The following is a 12,115-nucleotide window of genomic DNA, read 5'->3' on the forward strand; positions in this document are numbered from 1 at the left end:
CCTTGCCCTCTCCCCGGGACACTCAGGTTCTCCACTTCTCCTGCTGACTGCGGGCGGGCCCTGCCTGCCTGGGAAACCCCAGGGCCGGCTGTTTTTTCTCACCCGGGGGTACAGCCATCCAGCACCCCAGCCCCGGTGGCCTCTGGGCACGCTCCGTGGCCAGGTTGTCACGACTCCCAGTCCCCAGCCGCCTGGCACTTCTGTCAGAGGACCTGGGAGGAGGCCTGGCCCCCCGTGCCTGGCTGGCTGGCACGAGTCCTGCCTTCTCTCCTTTCAGGTCATATTCGCTCTGTAGCCCTAACCTCGCTTCTCACTGCCCCCCCTCCCAGGCCCGGACACACACACACACACACACACACACACACACGCACACACACGTACACGTGCGCGCGCGCACACACACACACACACACACACACACACACAGTGGGGACCTGTAGTCCATCTTCCTTAAGGAAGACAGATGGGGAAAAGCTAGCCTACCTTTCTTAGAACAGGGCACCTCTCCTTTCAGACCCTGGCATCTTCATGTTATTGGGAAAGAAATAAAATTCACTCCACATTCCACAAGGGAGGGTGGAGAGGCCTGTAGTCCCTGTCAGAATGTCTTTGAATAGACTGAATTTGCAAGATAATGCTGCTTGTGAGTGTGTTTTCTTTAAAGAAGTTAAGGGTAGCTGGGTGCCAGTGGCTCACGCCTGTCATCGTAGCTACTCGGGAGGCTGAGATCTGAGGATTGTGGTTCAAAGCCAGCCCGGGCAGGAAAGTCTGAGACTCTTTTCGTGCTGTGTAGACACAGCCGGTTGAAGAGTTGCTTCATTAATTCACATTTTCTTATGCTCGTGTACCGTACTTGCTGCCCGATGGACCTTGCCAATGCCGTCAACACCGCGAAACACTGCCACGCTGCCCCTTCCCCTGCAGTTGTGATTTAAAGAGGAAGGAAGAAGCCTCTCAGGGGAAGGGTTTGCTCCTTGTTTGCATGTGTGCTTGTGACCTGCCCCACGCACCTTGACTGCAGAATGATGGAGGAAGAGGAGAGGAAGCTCGGAAGAGAAAAGCCTCTGGGCCAGCAGTGTGGACAACCTTGGTTCCATTCCTCTTCTTCTTCTTCCTCCTCCCCCTCCCCCCCCCCCGGCGTTTAGAGACCACCTGTCTCCGCAACCAGTATCGCTGCAGCAACGGGAACTGTATCAACAGCATTTGGTGGTGTGACTTCGACAACGACTGCGGGGACATGAGCGACGAGCGGAACTGCCGTGAGTGTCCTGGGTGGGTCGTCCTTTGAGGGCGGTCTGCGAGCGACATGGCGTCGCAGGCGGGGTCCGGCCCCGGAGGTGAGGTGCTGGCCACCCACCACGGCCGTGGCCCGCTGGGGTCGGTGGAGGGTGGAAAACAGGAAGCCTGTTTCCGTGTGGACATCGCATCAGAGCATGCGTCGAGTCTTTGTGTGTCGCCATGTCCCACCTGTACCGTATCTATTACTACATCGCCTCTGTACCCCACTCACAGGACGCAGCCCGCCGTCCTTTACAACAGACCGAGGAATACGCGTCCGTGGTTGAAACGGAGCCGGTTTAGTGATCTGGTTTCTGGTCTTGGCTTGAGCCCGGTGACTTGGGGCTGTGACGTTCTCTGATTTCCATATTCAATGCTCAGTCTTTATGGAGACGGGCAGCAGGTGTGCCGGCACGGATGTCACTCTGGTTAGTTGGTGTTGGCTGCCTGCCACGCTCCGGAGGGTTGTTAGAACTGAGGGGTGACAAATGTGGGGGCGGCCGCGTCACTGGAGTCTCCGCACTGAATGGTTTTGATGGTGGAGCTAAAGCATATGACTCTAGTTAGCAGCGTTTATGGAAAAACAAGCCGTTACTTAAGTTTTTGTTTGTTCTGGGGTTTTTTGAGGGAGCTCTGGCCTGGGCAATGTCCCTGACGTGTTCTGCTCGAGGCTGGTGCTCTGTCATGTGAGCGATACCTCCATATCTGGCTGTGTGCTGCCTCACGTGGAGAGCAGAGTCTCACAGACTTCCCTGCTGGGGATGGCTTTGAACTGAGAGCCTCAGATTTGAGCCTCCGGAGCAGCCAGGGCCTGGCCCTCCCGTGGGTGCTGTATGCACAGTTGCTGGGGCCTCTCCGTGCTGGGGTGGCTTAGGCCTTGCTCCTGAGCCCATGCCATTTCACCCCAAAAGAAAGTCCAGAAGCCTCTGCCCCCTTTAGCCCCCACTTGCTTCCTGTTAACTGGACAAGCTATTGGTTTCATGTTTTCAGAGAAAACAGCCTCCATGTTTGAGGAGGAGCCTGCTCTTCCTCCCCCCGTCCCCCGTCCCCCGCCCCAGGCCCGGCTTCGTGGCTGGCTTCATGGCTTTCCACGCCGTTGAAGCACCCTCCCTCTCTCTGTGCGTGAAGCGTGGGCTGGCCCTGCCCTCCTCCTGACTCGGTATGAGTGTCATCGGGGGTGGCTTTCCCGACACCCCACCCTGCTGTCTCCCACGTCCACTGGGCTCAGGTTCCAACAAGTCAGAGGGGACGGGCGAGGTGGTGAGGGAGGGACACAGGGATCTGAAGCCAGGCTCTTGGGGACCCACGCCGGGGGGGGGGGGCGTCTGGGCCTTCACGCACGTCCCCCTATCAAGGAGAGGTGAGGTTGCGGAGATGCGGAGCGGCCCCCGCCCACCGCGAGCCCGCAGGCCAGGGACAGGCGGGTGCCGGGCGCTGCGGGATGGATGAGGAGTTGCTGCCGCACCCGCCAGCCGCCAGGGAAGAGAGGAAGGGTGTGCGGGCGACCCAGGAGGAGGGCCGTTGTCAGTCATTTTCCTTCCTGTTAAACAGACTCCTCCAGCTGGGCGGACGGACGTCGGGCTGGGGGGGGGGGTTGACGTGGGTCCCCTGCAGTCTTGTCATTTTGCATTCATCCCTTGCCTCCTACACGAGCTCAATTACAGAGGAGAGATGGAGCCGCGCGCAGGGGCTGCCGGGCTGTCTGACAGCAGGGCTGCCATTTGGCATCTCGTTTCATAGCACACCCCCACCCTGCCTTCCAGTGTGTATTCTGTCACATCATTCCCGGTCCTGTCGGCCCCTCCGCTACCCGGGAGAGCAACCTTGCCTTCCCACACCCTCCTGGAGGGCGTTTCCTGGGCTCCTGGGCTTTTTACAAAACCCAGACATTTTCGGATCGGGAGAGGGAGGGAACGTTCATTTTCCGACGCCAGAAGGGCCTGTGACAAGTTGAGGAAGGAAAGTGTTATGTGTTTGGAGCCTGTTATCTCTCAGTCCTGTATTCAATAGACTTTGGTCCCAAGCCTGTTTACTTATTTAATTCCAAGTCTACTGTCTTTGTGGTACAGGACTGCCAGGTAGCTCTTAACTCCACTTTATAGGAGAGGGGACGGAGGCACAAATGGTTCAGTAGGTAGCAAAAAGCCAGGTCCAAACCCACTCTTTCTGCCGGTAATTACAAGTGTCACGTGGCCTTCATCTTGCTGTTGAGGAAACTGAGGCTCGGGAGGGTAAAAATCTGCCTAGGGAAGAGGTAGAGCCAGGGTTTGACTCAGTCTGGCCTGACAAAGCCCCCCCCCCCATGTTTGTGCTACAAAATCATATCTGTGCATTTTTCTAAGCAGCACAATTCCAGCGCCTTGTGCGGAATGGCGCTGCCTTACTAGGGGTTTCCTAGATGAAGGCATTGCCATCAGTTACCAGGGGAGCGTGGCTTCTCGGGCCCTGTTCCTGTGCGACGCTGTCCCTGGCAAGACGGCTCCTAGCCTGCTTTGGTGTGGTCTTCAGGTTCTCACAGAGGTCGTTTCTTATGTGAAATTAAGGTTCGGTTTCTGTGCTTATCATTAAAGTTGGCCTCCTTCTGTTTTTGTTGTTGTTAACTGGTTTTCTAGTGGGAAGTGTGTGTGGGGGGGGGTGGTTAGCGATACCTAATGAGTGTCTCATCTCTCTCCTGTTGTAGCCACCACTGTCTGCGACGTGGACACCCAGTTCCGGTGCCAGGAGTCGGGAACCTGCATCCCATTCGCTTATAAGTGCGATCTGGAGGATGACTGTGGCGACAACAGTGATGAGAGTCACTGTGGTAAGAGGCTGTGGTGCGCAGAGCCCCTTCTGGAGAGGGGTGGCCGTGCTTGCTGGCTGGGCAGTACGTATGGGCAGGGTGGGTTGGAAAAGGAGCAGTTCCCATAACCACTTCAGGGTTCATCCTCGTCCAGTGGCGGAACCACCGCCATCCTCGTGGCAGGGTTGAGCCTTCCTTGCCCTTCCATTCTTACAGGGCTTTTTTTTTTCCCCTGTCTCATGAGAATTCAGTTCTTCTGCTTGATCTAGAGTTAATGGGATGTAGACGTAAGGAAAGAGAAGTTGGGGCCTCGACTCAGCTCAGTCACTTTCTCTTTCATTGTCCTTGTTTTCTAACCTGAAAAACGAGAAAATGGGTACTTTTTGCCACGTAGAGATGCTACCAAAGGGAAAGGTGCAAGCCAAGCAGTAAGTGTGTGTGTGTGTGTGTGTGTGTGTGCACGCTTGTGCTTGTGCTGAACGTGGGGCTTGAACTTGGGTCCTCATGTTTTTGCCTAGTGTTATCAGTCAAGCCACAGCCCTGCATCTGGCTTTTTGGTAGTTTTTGGTAGAGATAAGAGTCTCATCGATTTCCCTGGGAGTCTCATAGACTTTGCTTTGAACAGCAGTCCTTGGATCTCATACTCCTGAGTTGCTAGGATGACAGACATGAGCAACCAGTGCCTGGCAAGGCAGTCGGTGAGAAGGTGGGAGTTTGACCCACACTCTCTAAGTGGGTGTGAGAATAGCCCAGTGAAGGCTGGAGCTACAGCTTTGTGAACTGGTTCCCACACCCACCCCTAGTATCATTCCGTAAATTCTGCTAAAAGTCAGCAGGTAATGTAAGCATCGAATAGAGCTTCTGCCTTCTGAATGGTAGTTTTTATGTTAGGAGAAAAATGTGCTAGCAGTGAAAGCAATGATAGGGATTGTCTTGTCCAGTCCTTTTGTTTTCCACACTCACTGACTGAGGTCAATCCTCATGACCTCCCTGGGGGGCCGATTCAAGGGGACCTGGTGAACGTGTGTTTCAAGGGGAACTGAGACCCGGGTCCTGCTTGGTCATCCCAAGCTCTTCCTGTTGCACAGTGCTGTTCTGTCACTTTCACGAGCCCAGTCTCGGTTAGTAGACTCTGGGCCCAAACTCCATGGTTGGCTCTTGACAGAGACATTATGCAATGTGCACCCGATGGGAGACCCATCGGCCTGAACGAGAAGTGAGAATAGACCCGACACCAAGCCAGACGTGGTGATGAGCTAGTGTGTTTCTGTCACGCCCTCTTTCCTGCCCATCCATCTTGTGCACTTACACACACACACACACACACACACACACACACACACACACGGCCTGATTCCTTTATTACGAGCAGGTGGATGGATTCACAGAGACTGAAAAAAGAGGAGCAGAGTGTGCACATGAATCGTTTTAACACAGATAAACTAATGGCTCAGGAAACCCTGCTAAAAGTCAGGTAATGGAACACATCTGAGAACACTTCGCATAGATGGTAGTCCCAGCCTTCCCCTCTGGGAGACTGGCTTTTTGTTTCCATAATAAAACAGGTCCTTGGGATTCATGCTCAGTTGCCCTTAGTTCTTGCCATTTCCTCCCTAGCATTCTCGGAAGGTTGAAGTGTGCTGTGAGGTTTGGTCTAGCCGAGTGGGAACCCTGTGAGTCTCATTATTTCCAGAATCATCTCCTCCCTCGCGGGCCACACAGTTGACCATTTAACAGCTTCAGCTCCCATCTTCATTCCTGTGCCACTCCCGCTGTGTGGTCCTAATGCATTCCCAGGTCCCACTGTGCCCCTTCTCTGAAGCAGGCCCTCTTCATACACCTCAGGCTCTTTTATCATAAATAACTCACTCACTTTGCCTTCAACCTGCTTCTGGGGAACGCAACTAGGTCAGCTCCCTGGGCTCTGAGCTCAGCTACCCCTGTTATGTGTGGCCCAAGAAAATTCCACCGGAAAGTTCTGAGCCTCTGTTATTTTCAGGTATGATGAAATGTCTTAGACTGAGTAATAATTTGTAAGCAATAGAAGTTTATTTCTTCCAGTCCTAGAGGCTGAAGATGCCCACACACTCGACACCTAGCCTGCTCTCTAAACCTCTTCTCTCAGTCCTCTGTAGGATGCTCACGAATGTATCCATCGTCCCCCTCCTGCAGGCCTGACCTCTTGATATCTCACTGGTGATTAAGCTTCCGTACACGAGGTTTAGGGACGTGTTTCCACACAGGGTCTGTCTTCATGAGACCCCTCAGGGCCCATTCGCAGCATCCTCCGTGGTACTTACTCTAGACGGCTTCCCCTCCTGGTGAAAGCTCTCCCCTCCCTCGCCGCCTTCTCGCACGCGACAGTCTGTGTCCCTGCTGTTCATCGTCAGGGGTGTGGACCCCTCTGTGACCCCTGTGAACTCGGACTCCAGAGACAGAGGGAGCCTGTGCCCTCAGCTCTCCATCCGCCGTCTCCCCCGCAGAGATGCGCCAGTGCCGGAGTGACGAGTTCAACTGCAGCTCGGGGATGTGCATCCGCTCCTCCTGGGTGTGCGACGGGGACAACGACTGCAGAGACTGGTCTGACGAAGCCAACTGCACCGGTCAGTACTGCCTCAACTCCTCCGTGCTCCGCCTAGCGTCCTGGCCTCGCGTGGTCCTAGCACGTGGACTCTGAGAATCAGCTTGCGCTTTAGGAACCCACTAGTTGAGTCCATGTCAGTGAGCTGCTCTGGAATGAGGAGCGGGTGTCCCGATGCAAATGAACGCCCTCGCTTCCTTCGCGGGGGAAGTCTCACTAAGAGAAGTGGACTGACCAGTGCTCTGGGTGACGGAGTTGCTTTAGGCTCTGGCTCAGGTCTTGTCGGTTCTTGACCAGGAGCAAACACTTCAAAGACTCACTCTTGATCTAAGGGGCCAGCCTTTTGAGTTTCGTGATCTGAGTACACGACCTGGGTAATCTTACTCAGATGGGAAAAAATCTGAGGATTGACCTAGCTGATGAAAACGTCACCGATGCTAATGCCTCCTCGCGGTGAGATTTCATTCAAAAATAAAGTTGGGACCACCATGAATGGCAGGGGGATAGTAGAGGGTGTGAGTTAAGGGCGGTGTTCATCCACGCCCGCCGCATCATTTTTATGAATGAATGAACGCATGACGGCCATTGGCGTCGTGGTGTGTGTGTGTAATGCGAGGGGAGGGATGAAGTAGAACCAGATGTTCTATGCTTCTAGATAATTATAATTAGTCAAAAAAGAAATAAGAAATTCAAGACCCCCCCCACCCCACGTGAGGAGTGGTTTGCTCTGCCCCCGTATCGAGTCCGTGCCGTCGGGTTCTGCGGTCCTAACGCCCCTGCAGAGTGGTCCCTGCCTCCCACGGGGGCTCCGTGTCCCCGCGCCGTCGCGAGCCTCGGGCAAGCGCGGGAGGAAGAGCAGCAGAGGCACTGCCCTCGTCCTGAGCGCGCGTGCGTGCCGCCCGGAAGCCCGGGCCCCCGCGGGATCTCGGGGGATCGAGGAGCAGGGTCCCCTCGGGCGGCCCCGTCCGCGGGCTGCCGTGTGGCCGCACATCTTGTTAGCACAGCCGCGCTGATCCCACTCGTGTACCGGCAGCGTGTACCAGTCTTCCTGAACGAGTCCCCGGCGTGGTTCCGTGGGCGGGCTGTCACAAAGCCTGCTTTTATCTCTGGCTTTCTTCTGCCAGGACTTGCCAGGGGACGTTTGGAGTTTGGCCGTTCAGCGGCAGCCTCGCAAAGAGGTTCTCCTCCTCTTCCTCTCTTCATTTGAGGTCTCCTTCCCAGGCTGGCTTTGAACCCTGATCCTCAGGTCTCAGCCCGCTGAGTAGCTAGGATGACAGATGTGAGCCGCTGGCGCCTGGCACCTTTCCTTGTTGGAGTCTACAGTTGCCTTGCGTTCTTTCCCCCACCGATGCGTGGCTCAGGGGTTTGGTCCCGTGTTCTAGCAGGTCCTGGTGACTCGGGGAGGGCTGACGTGTGAGGAGTAGGCGGAGGATGATGGCCTCTGTTAGAACTGGTGTCGTCTCCGTGCGTGCTGGCGTGGCAGGCCCGTCAGAGGCCTTCGCTTTCTCCCCTCCGTACCTCAGCTTGGATTAAAAGCCAACCCTTTCCATGTTGATCATTTTAAAAGTACTTATTGAACGCAGTGATTTACCCTGTGCTCAAGAATCGAAGAGCTAGCAAACCAGACACACCCGGAAGACAAATTCGACGTGGTCTGCATTCCGGTCCAGTGTGACGCCATCAATCTTCTGGTCTCAGCATCTGGGCCGGAAGCTGGAGATCTCGGACATGCCTCCCAGAATGGTCGTTGGAAACCACGCTAGTGCTTTGAAATTGCTTCCAATTAAAAAGGAAATGTGTAGCCGCAATAGTCCTAAGTAGATTCGTATGCTAATTAGTTTAGGCAACTCTGTGTGGTATGAAATCAGGGAATGCTTTAAGAGGAAAATATATTTTTAACGTTGTCAAACATCTATAAATTGAAAGTATTCCAGGTAATGGTTGTTCCTAGGCGGAAACTCAGCCGGTACGCTTTATTTATTCCTCTTATCTAAGTTATAAAGTATGTTTTTTTTACAGATGATTATTTGATTCTGAGTGCTGGAGGTAGTAATGTTGAAACCTCCCGTAGATTTATTTATTGTGCTGCCCAACACTGCTTTGGTCTTCTGAGAGATGAAGGGACACAAATAACAGATCACTCCTTGTTTTAAAGTAGTGCAAAGAATCAGATTTGCTGTACTTCTGACCCTTGCCAAAAAAAAGAAAAAAAAAAGCCTCAAATTCAGTAGAAATTCTAGAGGACATTGTAAGCGAATTTCCCCAACCTCTGAGCAGTTCATTTCCAGTCAATTTAATAAAAAGCTGCCTTTGCTCTCAACAACCCACCCACTGTGGTTGTTTTTACACTCTTCTATTTTCTGCTATAAAGATGCCTAGTCACACTGTTAAATCAATGGGGTACCCTCCCTCCATTCTTTCTTTTTGGTCATGGGGCTTGAACTCAGGGCCTGGATGTTGTCCTTGAAATCTTTCACCCACGGCTAGTACTCTACCATTTTGAGCCACTGCTCCACTTCTGTTTTTCTTGTGGTTAACCGGAGATCAAAGCTTCACAGACGTTCCTGCCAGGGCTGGCTTTGAACCTCGATCCTCAGATCTCAGCCTCCTGAGCAGCTAGGATTCTAGGCATGAGCCGCCAGTGCCCAGCCCTCATTCATTCACATGTTTCTTTCCACCATGTCAGTTAACCTGTGAGCACTTATTATCTGAAAATATTACTTTGAAAATAGGCATTTTGTGAATTTTCATGAAGAACTCAAGGATTCTTAAGTGAGTTTTATTATGGCACGTTGCAATAATTGTAGCTTCGTGTTGTCATTGTCTTAGTTGTTACTGTATCCATGATGACAGCTCAGTATAGGTTTGCATATATGCACGAGGAAAGCGTAGTATGAACCGAGCTCAGAATTATGCAAAGTCTGAGGCATCCATGGCCCTCTTAGAATATACTATCTCCTGTGGATAAGAAGGCAGTACGAGTGCATATTATTCCACGTGGGTGGTAAACAACGGGCACCAGGCAGACAAATAGCTGCCTATTTTCAAGGGTGTAGGTGTTTGTGCTGCCGGTTAGGTTTGAGGTACGTGGTAGGCGCTGGAGTTGAGGTGTTTCTAAATGACGTCCAGGGGACCTTAGCCCACGTGGGCCAGTAAGGGTGTTCCTTCTTAAGAGTGGCAGTTCCACTCGTGTCTCGGTGGATGCCCCGTGTCACTGGTCAGCAGACGCTGCTTTCGCTGATCTAGAAGACTCTGCAGATCACTCTGTGTCCGAGGCCTGCTTGCTTTCTGAGAGACCTCGGATGCATCTGTTGTGGTCCTGGGACCTAAAGTGTTTCACACTCGAAGTCGGGGCGCTTCCGTTGGCGTTCTATGAAGCCCCGGCCCTTCGGAGCTTAGGGGAGCCCTGAGCCGGCAGCCTGAGGAGGTGAAGCTGGGGAATCGCGCCCTGCTGCTGGCTCGGGACCCCGAGCTGTTGGAAGAAGCGACCGCGTCCGCCCGCCGAGGTGGCTGCTTGAGGCCTCGGGTGCTTGGTCTCCTCCCCAAGGAGCGACCGGGTGCTCCCGCCTGGTGCTCCCCGGTGGTGGACAGGGGAGGAGGGGGGCGGGCTGTGACCCGTGCCCCTCTCTCTGTCGGCAGCAGTTTACCACACCTGCGAGGCCTCCAACTTCCAGTGCCGCAACGGGCACTGCATCCCCCAGCGCTGGGCGTGCGACGGCGACGCGGACTGCCAGGACGGCTCCGACGAGGACCCCGCCAGCTGCGGTGAGTGCGCGTGCCCGGCCCCCGCGGGGCCGCACACACGGACGGAAAGGAAAGCCCTTTCCACGCGCCCCGCGGACCCCCGAACCGGCCCAGCGTGCCGCCCGCCCCGCGGCGTGTCGGGAAGCGTCCCGTCCAGCCTCCATCCCCCCCACCCCCAGGGTCCCTCGTAGGAATAACGTGTCACCCCACCACAGGAGCAGCACGGGTCGGGTGCCCAGCGGCTCTCAGGAGGCTGAGCTCTGAGGATCCCGGTTCAAAGCCAGCCGCTGTGAGCCACCGGCACTCGGCTACGACTCCGCCTTGTAATCATTCATAGAGAAGGAGCCCCTTCTCACTTAGGAAAGCTCCAGAAGACTCGGCGGTGCCCCGGCAGCAGCAGCGCCCCCCGCGTCTGTGCTGCCTGCGGATGCCATCTCGAGCCCCGGAGTGGCACCCAGCCTTCCGCCCTGGGCGATGGTCACACGAGACAGAGTCCACTGACTCCTCCCTCGGAACGTATTTGCCGTCTTAAGTGGCACAGCTGTTGGGACAAATAGAAGCGAGCCCTTGTCCTAGGTTATACCAATAACGGGCTGTGTGTGTTAGTCCCCACCTGGCTTTTTGGGTTCCTCTCGCTGGATGCCTGGGATAGACCTTTGCCCCGAACCCCACTCTCATCGCGCGGAGCTGTCTAGTGCCGCTTGCGGAATAGTCCTGTGCTAGCAGGCGTGCAGGTAGTTTCGTATCTGTCACAGGGTTCTTCCATTAAGTACGGGTTGTAAGGAGAACTCGTTCCTGCGTTCGGAATCGCCGGACCTAAGCGCGTGGACGCTGCTCGCGTGGCTGGCCGTGGGCGCAACCTCGCTGAGGGCGGAACCGATGGGCGGTCGGCCTCACGCTTCTCCGTCACTGGATTCCCTTGCAGAGAAGAAGTGCAACGGCTTCCACTGCCCAAACGGCACCTGCATCCCGTCCGGCAAGCACTGCGACGGCCTGCGCGACTGTGCGGACGGCTCCGACGAGCAGCACTGCGGTGAGTCTCGGCCTCCCGCCCCGGGGGCGCCGGGGCCTCGGGGGGGCAAGGGAAGAACGCGGGGACCGAGGGCTTGGACGGCTCCAGCACCCTCTCGGTGTTGCGGGTGGGGGAGGGAGTGGACCGGCCGGGGAGGGGATGGTGGGGCGAGTTCCCATCTGGAGGGCGCGTGCGCCTGTTTCATGGCTGGGTGTTCTGTGAACTACCTGCTCAGTTCTGCCGGGCGGCGTCTTCGGGATCGTGGCTCGACGTTGCTGAGTAGCACTTGGGACGCGTTTCCAGGCCGGGCGACCGTTCCTACCCCCGTTTTCTTTAGAGGATCTGTCGGTCCGCGTCGTGTGTCTTTGGGGTACCTTGAGTGGCCCTCGGTGCTTTGAGGGTCACGGGCGCGGGGCCGCCACCTCCGGACGCCCCGTCGGCCCGAGCGGCGGGGCCGTTCCGCCTCACGGTCCGCAGAGGCCGTCAGAACCGTTTGGTCCGAGGCAGGACGCACCCGTGCGCTTCTCGAAGGCTCGCCGGCCCGCACTGCGCATCCCTGTACGGCCCGCCAGTGGTGCTGCAGCTATCGAGACGGCCCGTGGGAGAAAATCCGCTCCCCGCTCCTGCGCGTGGGCGAGGCGTTCCGGGCCGTTCCGTCGTGCAGCCCGTGCTCGGAGCCGGCTCAGGGCGGCAGCGGGCAAGGTTGAGCCCTCGCCGG

General features: G+C 55.8%; 1 protein-coding gene across 2 annotated transcripts in view; it reads left to right on the plus strand.

Moving 5' to 3' along the window:
- Positions 1-12,115, plus strand: part of Sorl1 (sortilin related receptor 1) — a 98,965-nt gene that overhangs the window by 63,066 nt on the left and 23,784 nt on the right. Inside the window, exons 23-27 of one of the 2 annotated variants that reach the window (XM_048344009.1) lie at positions 1,146-1,259; positions 3,959-4,081; positions 6,544-6,663; positions 10,281-10,406; positions 11,311-11,418. In XM_048344009.1, coding sequence (XP_048199966.1) covers positions 1,146-1,259; positions 3,959-4,081; positions 6,544-6,663; positions 10,281-10,406; positions 11,311-11,418 — 591 coding nt within the window. The remainder of the gene's footprint in view (positions 1-1,145; positions 1,260-3,958; positions 4,082-6,543; positions 6,664-10,280; positions 10,407-11,310; positions 11,419-12,115) is intronic. The other variant, XM_048344011.1, reaches the window with a different exon arrangement.

The sequence above is a fragment of the Perognathus longimembris genome, chromosome 3 (assembly GCF_023159225.1).
Source record: "Perognathus longimembris pacificus isolate PPM17 chromosome 3, ASM2315922v1, whole genome shotgun sequence".
NCBI lineage: Eukaryota > Metazoa > Chordata > Mammalia > Rodentia > Heteromyidae > Perognathus > Perognathus longimembris.